At 41.8% G+C, this 23,409-nt stretch overlaps 1 protein-coding gene across 2 annotated transcripts in view; it reads right to left on the bottom strand.

The window, feature by feature from the left end:
* Nucleotides 1-220: 220 nt before the first annotated feature.
* The window catches only part of FMN1 (formin 1), a gene marked incomplete at its 5' end in the record, with an annotated part of 364,844 nt that continues 341,655 nt past the window's right edge, over nt 221-23,409 (bottom strand). For both annotated transcript variants that reach the window (XM_080809905.1, XM_080809906.1), the window contains 2 exons: nt 221-1,378; nt 3,748-3,832. In XM_080809905.1, the coding sequence (XP_080666031.1) occupies nt 1,334-1,378; nt 3,748-3,832 (130 nt within the window). In that variant the 3' untranslated portion in view covers nt 221-1,333. The remainder of the gene's footprint in view (nt 1,379-3,747; nt 3,833-23,409) is intronic.

The following is a 23,409-nucleotide window of genomic DNA, read 5'->3' as shown; positions in this document are numbered from 1 at the left end:
GATCCTGTTCTCAATTCACCCCCAGTCCTCTCTCTTCTCATCCTACAAGATAGATTCAAAGAGAGGTTGCTTTAGGAAAAAAATGTCAAGGGGGAAGTCCAGGGTGGTTTCCCTTGTGATTCAAGGGGCAGCGGTCATACGGGCTCCAGGGTCAGAAAAAGCTGCCTGTCTGTGATATTCCACTCAAAGCTTAATATTAATATAATCACATTTTCATTTTGATGTAAAGAACCTTTTTTATGCTCTTAATTTTTTCAACATCAAAGACTCCTGCTTCACCCTAGGTCACATCCCTGTCAGTCAAGGTCATGATGAAAAGCTGCTAGTAGCATTTGCTCTTCTGTCTGGAAACTGCCTCCTGAGGTTTGTGGGAGTGGTACAGACCACACAATCCTAGAACAAGATGCAGAGCTTTGATAAATGTCAACATGGACTTACCTATTCACAAGCATCCTGAAGTGCAAAATGGGCTGTGACTGGATCGTTTGCCCAAGCATGTACTTTGACCTCCAAGCCTGTGCTGGCTTGGGTACCACTGTTTATTTCAGGAATGAGGGTACAGAATTTCTGCTGGGCAAGGAAACCACAATGAACTCATATAAAGACAAAAGAACGGGTCTTGCTTAATAGCTGATGTTAACTCCCTGTACAATAATTTCTTCTCCAGGATGAAGTTTATGGCTGTTTAACTCCCTTTCTACCCATGTGTAATTCCATTTCTGTCTTTTTCATTATATGAACAGCAACAATAACAACAACAACAACAAAATAACCATTTCTCTCATCTGGAAAATACATAGTCTTGGATGTCTTAAAAAATAGTTTTGGTAGGTTTCAACATTTTTGGTGAGAAAGAAGTTTTAGGATCTTGCCGCAACAGGATCAAAATTAAGATCGATAGTCACACCAGCAGTGTGGGAAGATCAAGGCTTGAATCCTCTCAAGGCAATTGTTACAAAAGATCTTTCTCCTGTCACAAGTTTATATACATCGAGCTTGGATTAGAAAGCTTGAAATCTCCACTTTTAAAAACATTTGGAAAATATTGGTATTTTTTCTGGTCTTGTAATGGCGTCACTTTGGACCTCTACAAGAAACAATGATCAAATACACCTGCAGTGTTCCCTTAAATAGTTTCTCATTGTTCCTGTGGCTTAACAAAGGACTCCCTTAAGAAGGCACAGGGTGCTCACTGCAATGACCTCAGAAAGAGATGAGCAAAACAAACGTTTGGTGACATATCTTGCTTCAAGAACTTTCTGCACCACTAGTGTTGCAAAGGACGATACAAGAAAATGCTTGCTTGCTGCCGTCATTCTCACATGGCTCTGTATTAGTTAGTGGTCACACTGGCTTCCTTCTGACGCAGTCTTTCTTTCTGTTGTTTAAGGAAAAAATAGTTTATTATCATTCTTTGTTCTAAATTTTCATCTTTCTCAAACTTTGAAAAATTTCTCAAAGTTTTGGTCTGGAATGATGGGTAGAGTTGGACTCAAGGCTCTAGAAATGAGCGTAATTTCATCCTTCTTTTCTGAAATCCTGTTACCTGCTCCTCCCAATCTAATCCCCTTTCTTTCCAAAAGCAAACAACAAATAACCAGCTCATAAATCAATGACACCCATCTAAAAGACTGACCTTTACCATGAGCCGCTGGTCTGTTCGCTTCCTCTATGACAAAGATCCTAACTTTGCAGTGTTACTCAAAGATTCCTCCCACCCCCATGCTCAGTCTAGTAATGGGATTAGGGAATGCTATAAGAAATAGTTTCTGGGGAATTTAAATAGGAAAAAATCACTGTTTCCCCAATTGAATACATCTGCATATGGTCAAGATGGTGGGACTGAACAAAGGCGATGCAAAATGGAAGAGGAGCAGACGTAATCCATGCAGGATGGAGAAAACTTCCATTTTGCCATGGATGTTCTGCTCTGCTCTCCCGGAGCTTCCTGCCCAGTGACAACCTTCTAAAGATGAAGGACATGAAGGTCTGCTGGCAAGATATATATACAGATAAAAATACAAAACAGAAATGAGGATCCTCACCGTTTCTAGGACTTTAGAGGAATAAAATATTTAGCATAGCGAGAATGGGTGTATCTGCTCTTTGGGAGGGCACATAAAAGGCTAAAAAAAGAAATGGAAGAGGTATATTCCTTTGCACAGAGATCTTTGTAAACAGATCGTCAGCTGCTTGTCATCTATGAGATGTGATACACTGAGCTACTAGGGTGGCCTACATATAACTCAAGCCGGTGATTTCTGAACACGCATCCTGAGTCTGGATCCCATCTTTGACTTGTGAACTTGAATCAGGAATCAGTTTACGAGCTCTTCCCAAATTCCCAAATAAACAACAACAAAAGAAACCACCCTAACAAGTTGAGGATTACAATTGGGAGCTAGCTCACAGTGGAGGTCACCTATTTAAAAAAAAAAAAAAAAATGTCACAGTAAACCCACTGTTTCCTCTTTGTCTCCAGGGCTGAATCCATTCTGTGCCCCTGGAAATAAGATTTGGCTGCAAAAGTTAGGATAGAGGCCCAAGTAAGGGGACTGGGGGAAAGGAGTGTAGGCTGACCAACCGAGGAAGACAAAACTCAGGGTGGAAGCCATTGTCACCGAAAATCATACAAGTGAATGTACTGGACACACCACCAAAGGGGCACAGAGGATGTGTCCATTCAGAAGCTGTGCACACTAACCGCAGCTTTCCCTGCTCCAGCTGTAGGACCCCGACTTCTCCACACCTCACTCACATCCATTTAGCTGCTGATGGGGCTGTTGTGAGTGAGAGACACCCCAGCCAATCAACAGAAAAAAAAATCTCACTTCACTACTTAAACCTCATTTAGATGGTCAGAAGGTTTCAAGTAGCTGGTGAATGGTCCTCAAAACTCAAAAGGATAAGAATAAGTAGCTGTGGGACACCAGGGCACAGGGGAGGTAGGGTCTGGAAATAAGCTGAGGAGAGCGATGGCCCCCTTATCACTACACACTGCTGTTCTCCAGGGCAGGGCCAACTAATTCTGCCAAAATTTGTAATAATGAAAAACAGCCAACATTTTTAAGTTCTTATTATATGCCACTTTCTATTTCTCTCCATTTCCTCAAAATAATCCTAAAGTAAAGGTGGTATTATTTCTCTCTTTTCCCAAAAGAAGCAAAGTAATTTTATGAAGGTTTTACAACTGGTAAGTGGCTAAGCTGGGATCTGAACCCCAACATCTTGGGTTCCTAACCATTTAGCTCTGCTATTGTCTCTAATGTATAGGTAGAGCTTCACTGTGAACCTTCCCAATGGGAAGGTGGAGGACAACTTCCCCTTTCAGGTGCGAAGGCCAACTAATCTCTAAGTTTCCCGTTCCTGGACAGACATCAAGGGACCAAGAGCCTGGGCTTGGTTTCTGTTACTCATTTGTGAAGTGATCCTAGGTAGTGCTCAACCAGTTAGGGAGAAAGGTGCTCCGAGACAAGCAGATGCCGGCCTGGGGTGTGGAAGGGTGTGACACGGCAAGTGACTAAATTTGCCTGATAAGGAAACGATCTGTGTTGGGTTTGCTGGGAGAACGCAGGAAGTCGGGTTTTGTCCCTCACTCCCTTCTTACCTAGGCTACTCAGGGATGGGAACTGAGAATCTGGACACTACTCATTCCTCTGAGTTTTATCCTTTAAATTCAGACACACTCCCGGATGCACCTCAGTTATAGTGAAAAATCTTGAGGTTATGTTGAAACATGCGTCTCACCAGACTAGCCGTGGGATTGATTTTCTTTGTCTCCACTTTCTTCTCTGATGTCAGCTTGCTGACTGATTCCTGAGCCATTTTCAATCTGAAATTGAAACAGGGAGTGGGGAGGGGAGAGGAACAGGAGAGAGAGAGAGAGAAAGAAAGGAAGAGGCCAGGTTAAACAGTATCCAAATGCTTTTGAATTAACCAACTGGCAGTGAGGAAATACAAGGTATGGGTTCTTAGTGCCTTTAAGTGATCAAATTTGAACTCTAATCAGGTGTGAGGGCATATTTTCTAGGTTATCAAAACTGAATTTCCTTTGCTGACTGAGGGACTCCCCTAGATGACCTCAGGTGACCAATGCAGGAGCTTCTTCAGATCTATGAAATGCTACGTGCCCTTGCTTTAGTCTCAGTGAACACTTCAAGGCTCTCTGGCTTGTGATCCACGGCAGATAATACAGAGACAGTTTTGAAAATGGAAGCTTTGAGAAACATATGAAAACTACAAATATTAAAATATGCTGATTCATATCAATAGAGGGAAAAGACATCCCACAAGATGGGAGACAATCTTTGTAAATCACATGTCTGATATGGGACGTGTATTCAGAACATGGGAAGAACTCTCATAACTCAAATCAAAAGACAAACTGCCCAATGAAAAAATGGGCCAAAGATGACATCCAGAAGGCTAATAATCCTATTAAAGATGCCCAACCTCAGGGCACCTGGGTGGCTAAGTAGGTTAAGCCTCTGCCTTTGGCTCAGGTCATGATCTCAGAGTCCTGGGATCGAGTCCCACATTGGGCTCTCTGCTCGACGGGGAGCTTGCTTCCCCCTTCCCCTCTGCCTCCCTTTCTGCCTACTTGTGATCTCTCTCTCTGTGTGTCAAATGAATAAATAAAAAATCTTAAAAAAAAATGCCCAACCTCATCAGTTGTGAGGGCAATACTCATCTAAGCCGCAAGATGACACTACGTAGCATGGCTAGAACTAAAAAGAAAGATAGTAACAAATGTTGTAGGTACAGATGTGGGTGAAACTGGAACCCTCATACCTTGCTGAGGGGATTATATAAAATGGTGTAGTCACGTTAGCAGTGTCTCAAAACCTTAAGCACAGCTATCATAAGACCCAGTAATTCCATGGCTAGCTCTATAAATAGACAGGCATATCCAAGAAAATGAAAATATACAGTCATACCAAAATTTTCATAGAGGTTTATAGCAACATTATTCATAATTGCCAAGAGAAGGAACAATGGCAACGGATAAACTAAATGTGGTCTTTCCGCACAGTGGAATATTACTGGGTCATGAAAAAGAACAAAGAGCTGATACATGCTACGGCATGGTAGAGCTTCGAAAATCTACATAAGATTGCGTTGCTAGGAACTGTCCAGAATAGGCAAATCTACAGAGATTGAATGGGGGCTGTGGTGAGGGGGGTAATGACTGCTAATGGGTAGAGAGGTTTCTCCTAGAATTGGGTAGCGATGATGGTGGCACATCCTGGTGAGACCATTGAGTTGCACACTTTAAAAGGGCACACTTCATAGTATATGAATTATAGCATCAGATTTGCACATCCAATAGTTAGACAATATCAACTCTTCTTGAGGTTATGGGGAAATGGAACCGAATAGTTCATTAGGGAGGAGTGTAGATTAGCAGAGCTGGTTTTGGCAATATCAGGTGCCACTGAGAACATGCACACTTCATGAGCCATCAGTTCCTCTTCTAGGGAGAAAACCAAAAGAAACCTACATACGCAGACACAGGGTGTTCTCTGGGGCAATATATGCAATAACAGAAAATTGGAAGCAACCTAATGATTACAATCCTTACAATAATGCATAGATGACAATAGCAAATAATACTAGCCAACATTTATTGGGTGCTTAATCAGTGCCAGGCACGGTTCCGTCTGCTTTATTTGAATTCAACCATTTAATTCTCACCCAGCCTGGTGAGATGGAAAGTTTCAATATTGGTATTTTCCAGGGCCTAACCCCCTTACAGTACTGCTTATATACTATATTCATTTAATGGAATATGGTATAACTGTGAAAAGGAATGAACTAGATTTATAAACCCAACAATTACAGATATCAGAAACATGGTACTGAGAGATGGAAGAATTCTATAGAGTGATACATTGAAGAGGCCATCTAGTATGGTGGTCAAGAGCTTGGGCTCCAGAGCCTGATGGTGGGATTAATTCTTAGCCACACCACTTATGGGCTGTGGGACCCTTGGCAAGTAACCTTTAATAATAATCATGCTACTCCAATGAGTCATTGAAAGGACAGAAACTATCTCTACTGCAGCTCCAGGCACAGTTTAATCACCTACTGTAGGTTTTCTACTATTGTTACTGGGCATGTGAAACACACATAAACAGTATTCACAAAACAATATTGTTCATGGATGAGTGCAAGTGTGTATAAACACACACAAAAACACCTACCTATATTTATATAGAGACTGGAAAGATACTCACTAGTTTCATGATAGAGCTTATCATTAGAAAAATGGAAGAAGAGAATGGCATGGGGTCAAACAGAATTTCACTTTTACCTATAATACTTTTTTAAAAATTATAAAATATTGAATATGTAGCAAAATGTTAATGGTTAATTCTAAGTTGTGGGACTATGGATGTGTTACATTACCCTTTGTATGTTTCTTTATTTTCAAATTTTTTTCAAAAATACTTTCAAAATATTAAAGATCCAGCAACCCAGACCTTAAAAAAAAAACAACAACAACAACAACACACTTTTGCTTTAGGGTCTCAAATGAAAATCTTTTGCCCAATATCAATCATATACTTGCTTAATATCGAAGAAGTAGTTGAGTGCCTTACTTCTTCACTTAGCTAATTTTACCCAATTTACTTAAAACCCATGTTTAGTAATCCAATCTCCCTGCCCACATGCACAAGTAAGTTACAATGAATTCAACATGCTGACTTGCATATCAGAAACAAAATGAAAATGAGACAAAGATGAGTAATGATTTATGTAACCTAAGAAATATATCTTCAGAGCTGCCCAGAGAATGGGCGCTTCTCAACACTGACACAGGTCTGAGTGTACACACCACTCAATGTTTCTAGACGTTTCTGTTTGCAGCAATCACCACTACTATACTCGCACAAGAAGGGAATGCACCCAAAGGATCCAATCCAGGTCAGACCACACTGGACCCTCTGACTATTAAGGGATTTGCAAACCAAGATGATGGTGTAGTAGATGAGACTACGGTTTGCAGAATCACCTCTTCTTGGCTTCTCTCCAGCAAGATGTGTTTTCAAAGAACATACCTGTCAGTGACTCTTCAATCCCAATTCCAATGAAAATGGTTTGGAGTTACTATTTCCCTCCAGAACTCCTTATTTTTAGGGAGTTTTTGGTCGGGGGTCATCTTTAGCTTCAGTAGTTCCTTTTCCCCTAAGAATTCTGGTCTCTTGTTTCGGAGTTGGTCTTAGACCGTGCTCCTGCTCAGCACTGCCTTTCCCCAATTCTCACATCCCTTGGCAGCCCTGGTGCCACTCTCCTTGTTCTCAGCATGTCAGAGGCCGGCCAGTGGTTGGGGATGTGGAGGGAGAGGGGAGGGGAGCCAACCTAAGATCCTGTTTCCACAGCAAACCTTTTGGTCAGTGATGGCTTTGCAGACTACAGACAGTCACAGACACTCCAGAGATGCCAGGACAGCTCTGATCCCAGGGACTCCACCCTACTCTTCTCCAAACTTTCTCCTTCCATTTTATCATCTCCCTTTCACAGGGTGCTCTTAGAAGGCACAGCTTGGTGGCACCAAGTTTCGGCATCAGTAAGACTTGATTCTAACTCTTGCCAGTTATTAGAAGACTTGGAGCAACTTAATCAACTTTTCTAAATTTCAGTTTTGCTATCTATAAAATGAAGGTTAATGTCAACCACAAGGTATTAATGGGAAGATTAAATGAATTAATATATGCAAAATGGTTAGTATACCAGGTGTGTAGCAAGCGGTCAATAAGGAGTAACTGTTATGGAATCTTCCATCACAGAGGTAAAGGAACTCCTTAAGAATGCATGACAAGGGTTTCTGACAACAAATGAAGTGAGTGGGGCTATTATCAAAGTACTATCTTGCAGGAATATCATTAAGATGTGTCCTGAAAGCAAACCAAAGAATTCACTTTAATTTTTCAGATCTAAACACAGATTCTAGAAGTCCCATCTAGGGATGCCTGGGTGGCTCAGTCAGTTAAGTGTCTGCCTTCGGTTCAGGTCATGATCCCAGAGTCCTGTGATCAATCCCACATTGGGTTCCCCTCATTGGGGAGCCTGCTTCTCCCTCTGCCTGCTACTTCCCCTTCTTATGCTCTCTCTCTCCCTCTCTCTGACAAATAAATAAATAAAATCTTTTTTTTTTTTTAAAAGTAAAAGCTATATCTAGAAGCTGAACTTTGGTGTAGGTATGGCAAAATATCTCAACCAAATAAAATAAGAGAAGCTTCAGGGATACCTTGGAGACATTGTGGGTTTAGTTCCAGGCCACTGCAATAAAGCCAATATTGCAATAAAGAGAGTCAAATGGTTTTTTTGGTTTCACAGTGCATATAAAAGTTATATTTATACTATATTGTAGTCTACTGAGTGATAATGTTATGTCTAAAAAATGTACATACCTTATTTAAAAAATACCTTACTGCTAAAACAGGCTAACCATCATCTGAGCTTTCAGAGAGTTGTAATCTTTGTGTTGTTGGTAGAGGGTCTTGTCTAGATGTTCATGGATACTGACTGACCAGGGTTGAGGTCACTGTGGCAATTTCTTAAAATAAGACAGTAGTGAAGTTGGGCTCATCAGTTGACTCTTCCTATTGTGAATGGTTTCTCTGCAGCACAAGATGCTGTTTGGTAGCATTTTATCCACAGTAGAATTTCTTCCAAAATTAAGAGTCAATTCTCCCGCTGCTCCTGGGTGACTCAGTAGGTTAAAGCCTTTGCCATCGGCTCAGGTCATGATCTCAGGGTCCTGGGATCGAGCCCCGTGTTGGGTTCTCTGCTCAGTGGGGAGCCTGCTTCCCTCTCTCTCTCTGCCTGCCTCTCTGCCTACTTGTGATCCCTCTCTCTCTGTCAAATAAGTAAATAAAATCTTAAAAAAAAAAAAGAGTCGGGACACCTGGGTGGCTCAGTGGGTTAAAGCCTCTGCCTTCGGCTCAGGTCATGATCTCAGGGTCCTGGGATCAAGCCCCGCATCGGGCTCTCTGCTCAGCAGGGAGCCTGCTTCCTCCTCTCTCTCTGCCTGCCTCTCTGCCTACTTGTGATCTCTGTCTGTCAAATAAATAAATAAAATCTTTAAAGAAAAAAAAAAAGAGTCAACCCTCCCAAATCCTGCTGCTGTTTTACCAACTAAGGTTATGTAATTTTCTAAATCCTTAGTTGTCATTTCATCAGTCTTCATATAATTTTCTCCAAAAGTTGATTCCATCTCAGAAAATACTTTGTTCATTGATAAGAAGCAACTCCTCATCCATTAAAATTTTATCATAAGATTGCAGCAATTCGGTCATATTGGTCATATCTCCAGGCTCCACTTCTAATTCTTAATCTCTTGCTCTTTCTACCACATCTGCATTTATTCCCTCCACTGAAGTCTTGGACCCTCAAAGTCATTCATGAGGATTGGAATCCACTTCCTCTAAACTCCTGTTAATGTTGGTATTCTGCCCTCTTCTCATGAGTCCCTAATGTTCTTCATGGCATCGAGAATGGTGAATCCTTTTCAGAAGGTTTTCAACTTACTTTGCCCAGATCCACAGAGGAATCACTAACTGTGGCAGTTATAGTCTCATGGAATGTATTTCTTAAATGATAAGACTTGAAAATAAAAATTGCTCCTTGATCCAGGGGCTCCAGAACGGGTACTGTGTTCGCAGGCATGAAAACAACATTCTTCTTGTACTTCTCCAACAGAGTTCTTGGGTGACCAGCTGCATTGTCAATAAACAGTCATATTTTGAAAGGAATCTACTTTCTGGACAGTAGGTCTCAACAGCAGGCATAAAATCCTAAGTAAACCATGCTGGAAACAGATGTGCCACTATCTAGGCTTTGTTGTTCCATTTATGGACTACAGGTAGAGTAGATACAGTATAATTCTTAAAGGTCCTAGGGTTTCCAGAATGTTAGGTGAACACTGGCTTTTTCCCATTTCAATGTCACCAGCGGCATTAACCCCCAACAAGAGAGTCCGTTTCTCCTTTGAAAAAGCTTTGTAGCCAGGCATTGAGTTCCCCCTCTTAAGCTATAAGAGTCTTAGATGGCATGTTTTTCCAACAGAAGACTGCTTTGTCTACACTGAAAATTTCTTGTTTTATGTAGCCATCTGTAGTAATGCTCTTAGCCGGCTCTCCTGGATAACTTGCTCTACCTTCCACATCAGCACTTACTGCTTCGCCTCGTACTTTCATGTTAGGGAGATGGTCTCTTACCTGCAACCTCATGAACAACCTCTTTCAGCCCTCATAGAATTGAAGAGATTTAGGGTCTTGCCCTGGATTAGGCTTTGATGTAGGGAAAGTTGTGACTGGTTTGATCTTCTGTCCATACCGCTCAGACTTTCTCCGTATCAGCAATAAGGCTATTTCCCTTTCTTATTATTCACATGTTCACTGGGGGAGCACTTTTAATTTCCTTCAAGAACTTTTCCTTTGCGTTCAAAACTTGGCTGTTTGGTGTAAGAGGCCTAGCTTTTGGCCTGCCTTGGCTTTTGACATGCCTTCTTCAGCTAAGCTTAATCATTTCAAGCTTTTGATTTAAAGTGAGAGATGCCTATGTGACTCTTCCTTTCACTTGAACACTTAGAGGCCACTGTGGGGTTATTACTTAGCCTAATTTCAATATTGTTGTGTCTTAGGGAGTAGGGAGGCCTGAGGCGAGAGAGGGAGGTGGGGGAACGGCTGTTTGGTGGAGTAATCAGAGCATACACAACATTTATAAAGTTCACCATCTAATATGGGCGTGGTCTATGGCATCCAGAACAGTTACAATAGTAACACCAAAGAGCACTGATTACAGACCACCATAACAAATAGAATAGAAATGAAAAAGTTTGAAATGTGAGAATTACCAAAATGTGACACCAGAGACATGAAGTGAGCAAATGTTATTGGGAAAATGGCGCCCATAGACTTGCTATCATGATGTGGGTTGTCATGAACCCTTGCTTTATGAAAACACAGTGTGTGTGAGGGACAGTGAAGTACAGCACAATGAAACAAGGTGTGCTTGTATTAAAACTTCAAGATAAAGGCTGCATGTGTTTCCCTACATTTCTCTTTTTTAAACTTCCTAAGGTAACACAATAAATAAAAATTAAATTTCAAATATTATACTTCTGAGTAAGCATATTTTTTCATAGTTACTTTCTTTTTCTGATCACCAAAATATTTGTTCCTTATAGAAAAACACATTCAAAAATTGTATTTTCAGAGTCCAGAGTACAAAAAATTATATTTTCAATCTACTATATATTTAAAAAGGTAAAGTTAGGCTCACTGGAAGGTTTAATATTTTTCTGAGATTACTTAATATGCCAAGACATAATTGGACCAGATCATGAGAATCATCACAGGCGAAGTTCTCAGCAAGGCTGGAGGTACCCGAGGGTAGGGAGGGTAGCTATATTTCACTGCAGTGACCCTAACCTTTGATAACCTGGCACGCATATAAGTGTCATAAATGATTGGAAGCCCATAGAAAAAAACTGGGAAAAAAAATCCTTTACTTTCTCCAAATTCTGCTCCCTTGGTTTTCTTGAAAATGCTGAGCCCGTGAGACTTGGCAGGCATTGTATCCCGTTCAGTGACATGGGGCCACCTGGTTCGATGCTGTGCTGGTACTGGTTTGAAATTCTGAGTTTTTCAACAAGGGGCTCCACAAGTTATGTAGTTGGTCCTGCCTAAGACTTTCTAGGACATTTAAAGTCATTTCATTAACAAAGTGGAATATTTTTCAACCATTTTTTCCCCCAGGACACATTATTATATAAAGAAAGTAATATTTGAAAAAAAAGAAAGAAAGAAAAAAGTAATATTTGGTTGGAGAGGGTTGGTACCTCCCCTCGAGGGATCCCACATCTCACTGCGTTGTGATCATTCTCATGCACCCTCTCCCTACTTCTACACTGAATTGGAGCTTCTCTAACGTTCCAGTTGGACGTCACTGCCTGTCTTTCCTCAGCATTTGGCATGGTGCCTGGTATATAGTAAGTGACCAATAAATACAGAGTAAGTGCATGACTAAGTGAGTAACCTCTAAACTGTAAACGGTCCGGCAGCAAGCAGGTGGGGGGAAAATACTTAAGTCCATTAAGGCCCACTGAAACAGAAAGTCCCTTTATCTCACCCGAAAAGCACATCGTCCCTGCTTAAGGCTGATCCTGCAAGATCCCGACCAGCAGCTTCTCACTAGGTTTGCTCTAGGTCCTGGGCGTTACAGCCCACATCACTTTCAGAGGGCAAGGGGTTTGCCAGCAGCTTTTGTATCATACCTCTGATAGGAAATAAGCACTTCAGTGTCCCGACAGTGTGGCCACGTTACGCATTATGGGACGACAGAGCATATAGGTCGGACTTCAAAACCGCTCTGACCCGGTAAGTCAGTCCATCCGTCTGTCAGACAGTCTCCAAAACCTGTGGGCCCAGTGTCCTATTCCTACTGAAGAAGCCACGGGAGCTGCTGCTGGAGAGCCCATGAAAGGGACTCTGGGTCAGTGTCTTGGAAGTCATGTGCACAGAGACTGCAAAGTGGAGGTCTGCCCTGTGATCGACTTCAGAGGACTTTAATAGACTTAGAGGCAGGAGGCTGACATTGGAATTCCGCTGCTGACATTTGCACGCACAGTGGCTTCACATAAAAAGTTAGCGTTCTGACCTCTCTCACACGATTGCAAGGGACGGCAACATCGAGTGACATTTCTGCATGGCAGCCTCTGTTTCTGGTACTTCCTGTCACTCCTTGGCGTCCGGTGGTCCTGGGGGTCAGGCGGGGCCATCGATCAGCTTGTCCGCACAGATGTTTCTCACACACAGGGCAAGTCCCTCATTGTTGTTGCCTGCCTGAACTCTCGAAGCTTCCAAATTTTGGCTGAGAGGCTTGCTGGAAGGCTAGTGGGACAATCTGGGAGTGAACGGATGAGAGTCCAGACCGATGAAATAGTCTTCTAATGGATCTAGTTCCTTCCCTCCATCCCACTGATAAGCATGGTCTCAGTCAGTAATGTGTGACCCTGAGAATGCCACTTCCCTTCTAGAAAACTTTCAGTGATTCTCAATCAACTAGAGCTGGGGTTAGCAAAGGTTTTCTGCAATGGGCCAGAATAAATATTTTAAGTGTTTTTCGCTTTGTTCTGTTTTTTTTTTTTTTTTTTGGATAGGACAAGTTACTTTATTTTTCTTTACTATCTGAACTGCAGCTGTATCCCAGACAATTCCAATATAGATCATTTGGACTATCCAGGTTCTATATTTAAGATCTATAAATATCATCAAGTTGTTGATTTTAAGGGTATCCTGTCTTAAAAGTAGAGGCCATCCAGTTTTAAGGTTGATCTATAAAACGGAAAATAATGCAGACCAGTTAAGATCCTTTTACAATAGCTAGAAGATTGTGAGTGGGAATTAATACTGATTTTCTATAGTTCTTCCCTAAGTATTTTTATTATTATTATTTTATTATTTATTATCTTTATTATGCTACATGAATTTCAGGTGTACAGCATAGTGTTTTCACATCTCTATAAATTATACTGTTCCCCCACCCCTTGCAAGTATAGCTACCATCTGCCATCATTGGACGCTCTCAGAAGCATTGACTGTATTCCTTATGCTGTGCCTTTTATTCCCATGACCTATTCACTTCCTAACTGAAAGCCTGTATCCCTAACTCCCCTTCACTCATGTTGCCCATCCCCCCATTCCCTCTCCCCTTTTGGGCTGTATGATCTCTGTAACTCCTCAACTCTGCTGATGTGGTGTGGAAGGAACCACAAAAAAATATACACGAATGAACAGCCATGCAATGCCGTGTCTTCACAAACCTTACTTACAAAAACCGGTAGTGCGCCGAATTTGGCCCACAGGCCATAGTTTGCTAAACCCTGAACTACCACAGAGGATTCAAATTCCCTACACTGGCAATCAAAGTCGCCCTGTTCTAAACTTCAGTTTGCTTGTCTGTCTTAACGTTTTCAGACGCAGATCTGGTTTTACATGGTCCTTGGACAATCACTTCACCCTCTGAGCCTCAGCTCTGTTAAAAGCGAGAATAGCACCCGTGCTTCCCACCACATACTGTATATGATCACTTATCAAATACCCTTTCCTTCCCCTCTCTCATGTGCTCCCGCTCCCAGGCAAACTACTCACTGCTCCTCACAGCAAGCTTTTCTCCCCTTGGCATGTTGCTCTTACTGGTCCCCTGATGACTTTCTTACTCATTTCCATGAGTTCAAATTCTTCCCATTCTTGTGCTCTCAGCTTAAGTGCCAAAGTCATGAAAGCTTCCTTCATCTCTCTTAGGCAGAAGTAATTGCTCTTTTCTCAAGTGAAAGAGCACTTTGCGTCTCTCTTCAGGCACTTAAGGACTTTTCATCTTAGGACTGTATAGGTGTCTGATTTCCCTCAAACCGGGGGAGCTACTTGAGGACAATGGTCATGCTTTGTGCCTATCTGGGTCTCCTCCCTCTTCCTTCATCAAGCGCTCTGCCCTGCACAAGTCAGTTGTTAGCAAGTATCTACATGACAAATGATCGGCGTTGGTAGTCCCCCTCCCCCACCTTGAACAAGTCTAAATAGTAAATACCTAGAGTTGTAGAATAATTAGCTTTTACATTTATCCTGGGAGGGGGGTGGTGGTTAAAACATTGAAAATCTTGTTTTAGTTACTGATGAGCTGATTGAGTCCTGAATAAGCAAAAAGAAAGGGTGTTCAAGGCCACCCAAATGTGCTAAATATTTATACATGTCAACTTATGTATACATTCCAGGATTCCTAAAAGTATCCACATGACATCACCCAAAAGAAGACTGTGGTTCAGAGAGGTTGATACAACTTTCTCTGAGCCTGAAATTGGCTTCTCTCTCTTAGGAGGTAAGAGCTTTTCTGCTGAGTTAGAGAGAACCGGTTAGACAGTTGCCAGCCACCAGCACCCTCCATCTCCCCCCTTAGATCCATTGCGTATGGACTTGCTTTTGGTTCTGGCCCAGGTGTTGGTTCTATTTTTGTTTCTGGCCTAAATATTTACTCTAGAAAATCACACATAGTCGCTCATGATTACTCACAGACAAATATCTAGACTTGATTTCAAAGTTCCATGGTACCGCCTTCAAAAAGAAAAAAAAAAATCCTAAGTATAGGGAGAAAATCAGACAAAGAAGATAGAAAAAGAAAATAACTATGCTCAATGCATAAATGCCTTGGTAAAACTGACTACTGAAACCCCTAGCTTTTCTTCTTTCTCATTATAATGAATCCCTAATGTGTTATTGAGGGTCCTGGTAAATTTCAAGTGCTGCCAAAATCTACTGAGGAAAGATGAAAGTATGAGATGGGGCTGGACTCATGTCTTCCGAGGTTCCTGCTTAGTCCTTACTCTATAGATGCTATCTGCAACCTTGGTTTCGTATTAGAACTATCTGGGGAAGGAAGTCTGCTTCTGCTTAGAATGTAGAAGTGGCACAGAACACTTGAAAAGAGATGGATAATCTACCAAATCATACTTTTTTCCCCACCCATCAGAGATCTGGGGTCACAAGGCAGCTAAGTGAAATACAAAGAGTGACATGCCTTTCCATTCATAGGCTTGTTCCCCACTATCGCAAACTCATTTTCTGGGAGAGTTTATACTGGGTATATGTTACGCTTCCTACAGGCTGGTTTATATACCCACAGCTAAATCACACCAAGTCAGGACCCAGCCATCGATGAGACTGAAGGAGGACAACGTCTTTATTCTTTTGACATCCAGCATTTCATTGGTTCATAGTATACAAGGTAGAAAATACTGAAATCATCATGCTGTTTATAATAACAGAAGTGCTTTCATTCATGACGAGAAGAATTGAGCACACCAGCCCGTCAAGAGCTCAGACAGAGACCCAGGAGGTGGGCTGTTATATATTCATTGTCACTATGGGAAGACCAGTACTTTAGAGCAGTGTTTTCCAACTGTTTTCTTACGAGCCTTAATATTCAGCAAAGACACCTCAGGGAGAGGAGGGAGAATTAGGTGATCCTCTAGATCCCAGCATCTACAAACCCCGCCTCAGCTAGAAAAGCTTCATTTTTTCTATTCTGTATATTGGGGTCTCATGTATGTTTTCAGTTGGACAAAAAGAACTCCATCTAAAGAAAAAAGAATTAGAAAACCCCAGTGTATGGACTTCAGCGAAACCCATCAAAACCTCTAGGGGGAAAGAGAAAAAAAATAAACAACCCTCCTCTCCAGGAGAATGAGCCAACAGAAGTCTTCTTCCTAAAGAACGGTCCGTGGACATCTCGGACCTGGGCAACAGATTAAGAGGACAACAGACTGAGAGGCCAATTCTTAGGATAGCCATAGACACCAGACTCCAGCTTTGGGGCTCTAATAAAATATCAAATCTTTAAATCAAAACATGGCCAGCTCTACCACTCTTCTCTGTTTTTTACTTTCCAGGTATGTTCTAAGGCAGCGAGATCAACAGTATCTGACAAATACTCACAGACAAGAACTATGGGGAAAGATCTAGATGAGCTGAAATGTGGGGAAAAATAAGAGCCCACTGGACTACCCACTGACTGCTTTCTCATAAAGGTAGGAGTTAGCTCACATTTCATTATGGTTCATTTTTTTAATGGCCTTGCTTGGAATTTTGCTTGATCTTCCTGATTTCGGTTCTGTTCTACTCTGCAATTTCTATTTGCTTTCTTTGCTTAAAACCGAGAGTGAAAATGAAATGGATCCATCTAATTACACACTGCCTAATGCTCCTCCCAGTTTAATTCTGTGACTCTAATTAATGTTATATTGTTTGTGGGTTTTTTTTTTTTTTAATCATCTGCTCTTTCCCATTCCAAATAGCTGTCTGAATTGTAACAAGACAGTCAACCTATTTACTTTTGAATAACAAGTATGAGGCTAGGAGATACATATATATATTACTTGAAAGATGATTTTATCATTTTGTTTTATAGTTTCAGGTGTAGAATTTAGTGATTCATCACTTCCATACAACACCCAGTGCTCATCACAACTGCCCTCCTTAATCCCCATCATCTATTTCCCCCATACCCCCACTCACCTCCCCTCTGGTAACCATCAGTTTGTTCACTATAGTTAAGAGTCTATTTCTTGGTTTGCCTTTCTTTTTTTCCCATGTTCATTTGTTTTGTTCCTTAAATTCCACATATAAGTGAAATCTCCTGTCTTTCTCTGGCAGCCTTATTTTGCTTAGCATAATACTCTCTAGCTCCATCCGCATTGTTGCAAATGGCAAGATATCATTACTTTTTATGGCTGAGTAATATTCCACTTTACCCATTCATCAGTCACTGGGCATTTGGGGTGTGTGTATTCCTTTGAATCAATATTTTTGTATCCTTTGGGTAAATACCTAGTAGTGAACTGATAGATCACAGGGTAGTTTTATTTTTAACTTTTTGAGGAAACTCCATACTGTTCCAGAGTGGGTGCAGCAGTTTGCATTCCCACCAATAGTATAAGAGGGTTCCCTTTCTTTTCCTTACCAACAGTTGCTGTTTTCTGTGTTGTTATTTTAACCATTCTGACAGGTGTGAGGTGGTATCTCATTGTAGTTTTGATTTTTATTTCCCTGATGATGAGTGACATTGAGCATCCTTTCATGTATTTACTAGTCATCTGTATGTCTTCTTTGGGAAAATGTCTACTCATGTCTTCTGCACCCCCCCTTTTTTTTAGCTGGAATGTTTGCTTTTTGGGTTAGGTCATGTATTTTTTTTTTTTTAAGATTTTATTTATTTATTTGAGAGTGAGAGAGAGCATGAGCAGGGGCAAGAGGGAGACTCTCCTACTGAGCAGGGACCCCCACTCTGGGGGCTTGATCCCAGGGTCCTGGGATCATGACCTGAGCCGAGGGCAGACCCCCAACCGACTGAGCCACCTAGGCACTTTTTTTAATGAAAAAAGTCATGTAGGCAATTAATTGGCATCTCAATATAACTGATCTCAAATCATGGTTCAGGTTGTGGTCTGCACTCCAAACAATGGGGTTAATTTTAGTGTTTAAAAAATGAGTAAATGGGGGCACCTGGGTGGCTCAGTGGGTTAAAGCCTCTGTCTTTAGCTCAGGTCATGATCTCAGGGTCCTGGGATCAAGCCCCACATGGGGCTCTCTGCTCAGTGGGGAGCCTGCTTCCCCCTCTCTCTCTGCCTGCTTCCCCGCCTACTTGTGATCTCTGTCAAATAAATAAAATCTTAAAAAAAAAATGATTAAATGTTGGGGCACCTGCGTGGTGCAGTCAGTTAAGCATCCAACTCTTGATTTCAGCTCAGGTCATGATCTCAGGGTTGTGGGATCCAGCCCTGCCTTGGGTTCCATGCTCAGTGTGGAGTCTGCTTGAGATTCTCTCTCCCTTTCCCTCTGTCCCTCCCACTCATGCTGCCTCTCTCTCAAATGAATAAATCTTTTTAAAAAATGAGTAAATGTTCTGGAAAAGCAAAACTATGGAAATAGTAAAAGGATCAGTGGTTGCCAGGGCTTGGGGGGAGAGTTGGGTCAGTAGATGGAGCACAGATTCTTAGGGCAGTAAAAATACTCCATATGATATGATAATGAAGGATATACATCGACTCCATAGGAAGTACACCAACAGCAAACCCTATAGTAAACAATGGACTTTGGGTGATTATAATGGGTCAATACGGGTTCATCAGTTGTAAAAATGGACCATCTGGTGAGGAACGTTGATAATGGGAGAGGCTGTGCCTGTGTGGATGCAGGGGGATTACCAGAAATCTCTATACTTCCCATTTTGCTGTGAATATAAAAGTGTGCTAAAAAATAAAGTCTTAAAAAAATGATGACTTTTCTTAAATACAGGTTAACATTTACATGATTTGACTGGTATCTGCGATTCCTTTTTGATTATAATGAGCTATCTTAAGTTAAAAACATTTTTGGTTAAAAAAAAATGGGCCACTGTGATGAGTGATGTTGCTAATAGGGGAGACTATGCCTGGGTAGGGACAAGGGTATATGGGAAATCTCTGTACCTCTTACTTTTGCTGTAAATCTAAAACTGCGTTAAAAATAGAAAGTCTTTTAAACAATGAAAACAAAAAAGTCAATGACCCCACAAAATATCTTTGTTTTAAGTACCTATTGGTGATATTTGTTAGAAGTTCTCTTAAATGACAGTGACCAATTCACGTCCGCAAGTGGAAAATATATACTCTAGTAATATTTCCAGGGCATACTTGTTAATATGTCACTTGCTTTTGTTGTGTAGATGACAAGGACCAAGGAAGTGACTTCAGGAGTACAGAAGTAGAGTTTTTGCCTACAGTGCCACCAGCTTCAAAGAGTCAGCTCTGTTAGCTATCTGGTACGGTGGGACCTAAAACATCAGTCACTACATGCAAGCACATGCCTTCACTGAAGGCATTCAAAGTCAATGGCGTCGGAAACGTCAGTGGATAAAGGGAAAGAAAAAGGAGGCACTGCAGGGAACACAGTTCATAAAATTTGTATTGGTAAAAACATGAAATCTGACCAGCTGCAATGTGAACCTGTTTAAACAGCCTTAATACCACTTATCCCTAAAGACAGAAGGTCAGATAGTCCAGAGAGGGAACAAGGCAGGCTCCAGGCACCAGTGTGTATAGAAATGGGCCTCTATGTCAGCATGCATAGGGAATACTCGAGTTCCCTAAAAAGCTGGATTAATAAAAGCCGAAGGTCCAAACCACTATCTCACTAGACATATCCTAAAATTTAAGGTTGTGTGAATCTTTCTAACAAGTACAAGAACTCTTCATTCTGGTGGCTGTTCTGAAATATGTGGAAGGACACGATCAACACAGGAACATGAGAACAACAGGCCTTTGTCAATGGCCTAGTAAATTCTGGCTGGGCCCTCTGAATAGTGGATAAAGTTTTCGTGGGATGGAGAAGGTAGGTGTTGGCACCTATGGAAGATCACACTTATTTATTTTATTAGTTATTTGTAAGTAATTTTATAAATAACTTGTCAGTCTGGCTTCCCAATGTGGGTTGGCTTTACTGATCATTATTAGGAAAAGCTTCTTCTATAAGCAAACGTGATATTTTTATGGTCTCCCTTTAGAAGAAAAAGTCAGGGAAAGTGTGTAAGAAGCTACAAAGATGAAATACCAACTGGCAATTCACTCCTGAGCCATGATCTCCTTGCAGGTTTGAACACAGCAGCATCAGGCCAAGGAACAAAGAATATTACATGGTCTTTGGGGACGTGTGGAAGTGGCTGTGTTGCTTAAGAAGGTTCAATACCACAGGGTTTATGGGGCTTTGGATGGAGAAGGCAACATCTTGGTATTTTCCTCATTGTGATTACCTGCAGCATAGACATACTTGCAGGATAGAGAGCATTACCACCACAAGGCTTGTTTTTAATGTGATTTTAGAAGGACACAGCTATCAGGCTAGCCCTCCAGTCAGTGCGTGATAGCCTGGGCATCAGCAGTCAGGCCCAGCAGACCCTGTGGAGTTTGCGCAGATCCCTTGATATTCTGATATTCCTCAAGTCTCTAAAAAGTACTGTCCTCAGGTTGTTTCTCAACAACCAGGGGAAAAGGGGTTAATGACCAGCTTTGGTTCTATATAAGTAAGTGTAATCGTGGAGACAAGCCAGGGGCTGTGGAAATCTCTCTCATTTCTGTCTGCTTTGACAATACTCCCTCACTAGGTATTACTGAATTCTTGGTATAATTATCACACATGGATAATATTTACGAAAGTCAATGAAATAAGTAAAGTCACTCTTCACTCTTGAAGTAAAAAACAAACAACACTAAGACCAAACTCAGTAACTCCTCAACGTAAAGGGAAATTTCTTCCTCGCGGCAGCAGCCGATGAAAATACCATTGACTAGTGTATGTGGAATGTTTCCAAAGGGTAAGAAAATAAAACTCAGAGAAGAGAGCAATAGACAGTATGAAATACTGGGTAACCCCAGAATCATTTATCTTGGGCAGGCCGACAGGCCTCTATGCTGGGATAGACACACACTTTTCTATGCTCGTTCTCTTTTCAGAGTCTGACTCTTGACCTTGACTACCCCTTCCCCCTCAGACTCCCCAGGTCAGTCTCACCAGTGGCCATGGTCAGACAGACCAGCAGGAAAGCAATACAGGTCTTTGATTTAAAAGGTGGAGCTTCTTACACATTAGAATCTGGTCTCTGAAAGTTATCCTATGATAAATTAACCCATCACTTCTTAAGTTTGACGATTCCTCCCTACCTCATTCCTAAGACATTTTTCTATTTACAATGAAGGAAGTCCTCTTTGAGACCGAATTTCACCAACTACACAATCAGCCACTTCCTAGTGTTTGTGGACTATCACTTGTGGTACCCAAACATACTTTGACTTCAAATGATTAATTGCAGAACAAAGGCCTCTTCCGCTTTGCAGAGCTTCTCCCCCGAGGCCACAGGGGAGTGGAAGTTGGGGGGGTGGCCCTTGACTTGCCCTGGAATGCGTGGGCAGTTAAAGCCAATCACTCTGCACTTGGTAGACGAAGTACCCGGAGCCGTCCCTGCGATGTAGGTGCAGAGTGAAAGGTAACAGCACTGTGTTTCCTCGTTCAGGGAGCGGCATCTGGGAGACAGCTTGCAAACCTGAAGCCGGCCCTGTCAGTAATCTGCAGGTTTAATTGCAAGGCACAGCTAGTCTCTGGAAGACCTTTCCAATCCTGATAATGAAGACAAGCATGTGCCTGTAGACGCCAACTCCCCCAGTTTTTGGTTTTGGAGCCTACACCACCTACCAAGTCTCACCAAAACCTAGAACCGATCAGAGCCTATTTGCACAGGGTGACTGAAACAAAAAGGGAGAGGAAACAGGGAGATGGTGTGGAGCAGGGTAGCCTTTCTGGCGCCCCTCCAATCATACTACCCAGGCAGGCCCCTATTCTATCTATTCTCTGCCCAAGGCAAGAGCTGTCAGGAGTCCCACAGATAAGCAATTTAGATATATACTAGCTGAATGAAGGAGACTTACTGCGGGTTTCCATTGCTGTCTGCCAAGCCAAGGAAATAGAGTGTGGACAGATGCTCTCTCAAGTTCTTATTTGAGCTCCAAAAAGGTTGGACGGTTGGCACAGCCATGAGTCCCAAGGATCTTCAGTTCCTTGTTTTCTTCTAGTTTTTTTTTTTTTTTTAAGATAAATTGAAAGTAATGTAGTCAAGAACAGAGAGGGTGATTGTTTTACCCTGTTGACTAATCTTCCTTGTTCTGAACATGTCTATCCTCTTTAACAAAAGCTATTAAGATTTTAGATGCTTGGGCATAAGCAACCCATATGGGATATATTTGGGGAATCCTATTACCAAAGTCCAAATAAGTAAGATGTCTCATCTGTCAATAGCAGACAGCAAATCCTGTAATCAATTTCAACATGGCAAAGCAAACACAGGGATGGTTTATTTAACAAATATGAATTGAGCACCTACTATGTATAAGGAAATACAAAGTGCTAGAGAGAAAACAAAGAAGTATAAGACATTGCCCTTGTCTTCTGGGGCTCATGATTCATTCAAGGGAGAAAAATATCAATAACTAAATGAATAAAAAAGAAACCACTAATGCCAAAATTGAAGGGACGGTAACTCCATAGAGTTGTGGTGAAAAGATAAGTCCCAGGGACTGGGGAATACTTCATGAAGGAAGCAACATGTGATTCCAAGAATGTCCTTACCCCTTTCCTCTCTAAGAAGCTTAATTCATCGGCTTGGTCAATGCTCAGCTCATTTTCTACCTAAACATCATAGGATATCAGAGTTGGAATATACCTTCAAGATCACCCAAGTCTAGCAGTTCCTAAACTTGGATGGACATAGTAAAAACCAACACAGAATATAGTTCAGAGATGAGAGGAAGAAGCAGTTTTTCTACTTAGGAGCATTTCAGAAAGTTTCTAGGGAAGCTGGTTTTGGAGGTAATCCTTAACAAATGACTACATTTTGACCCACGTGGAATAACCAGGGACAATGCGGTGTAAAGAAATTATCCAGTGAGAACACAAAGCGAGAATGTGCAGGTGTGAGAAACACTGAGCCATCAGAGTGGGGACCTGCAGGATGAGGCTATAGGAAACGAGGTTGGAAAGTGAATGAAGGGCAAGCGGTTTGGAGGCCCACGCTCTAATTTGGGAGAGAATATGGAGTACTTGAAAGAGTTCAAGCTTGGGGTGCCTGGGTGGCTCAGTCAGCTGAGCGTATGGCTCTTGATTTCAGCTCAGGTCATGATCTCAAGGTTGTGAGACTGAGCCCCATGTCAGGCTGCGCACTCAGCGGAGAGCCTGCATGAGACTCTCTCTCTCCCTCTCCTGCTGCCCCTCCCCGCCCATACACGGGTGCACTCTCACTCCCTCTCTCTCAAATAAATCTTTTTTT

Source organism: Martes martes (genome assembly GCF_963455335.1).
Source record: "Martes martes genome assembly, chromosome: 7".
Classification (NCBI taxonomy): domain Eukaryota; kingdom Metazoa; phylum Chordata; class Mammalia; order Carnivora; family Mustelidae; genus Martes; species Martes martes.
Note: the sequence above shows the minus strand (reverse complement) of the source record. Positions and strands in the feature narration are given on the sequence as shown.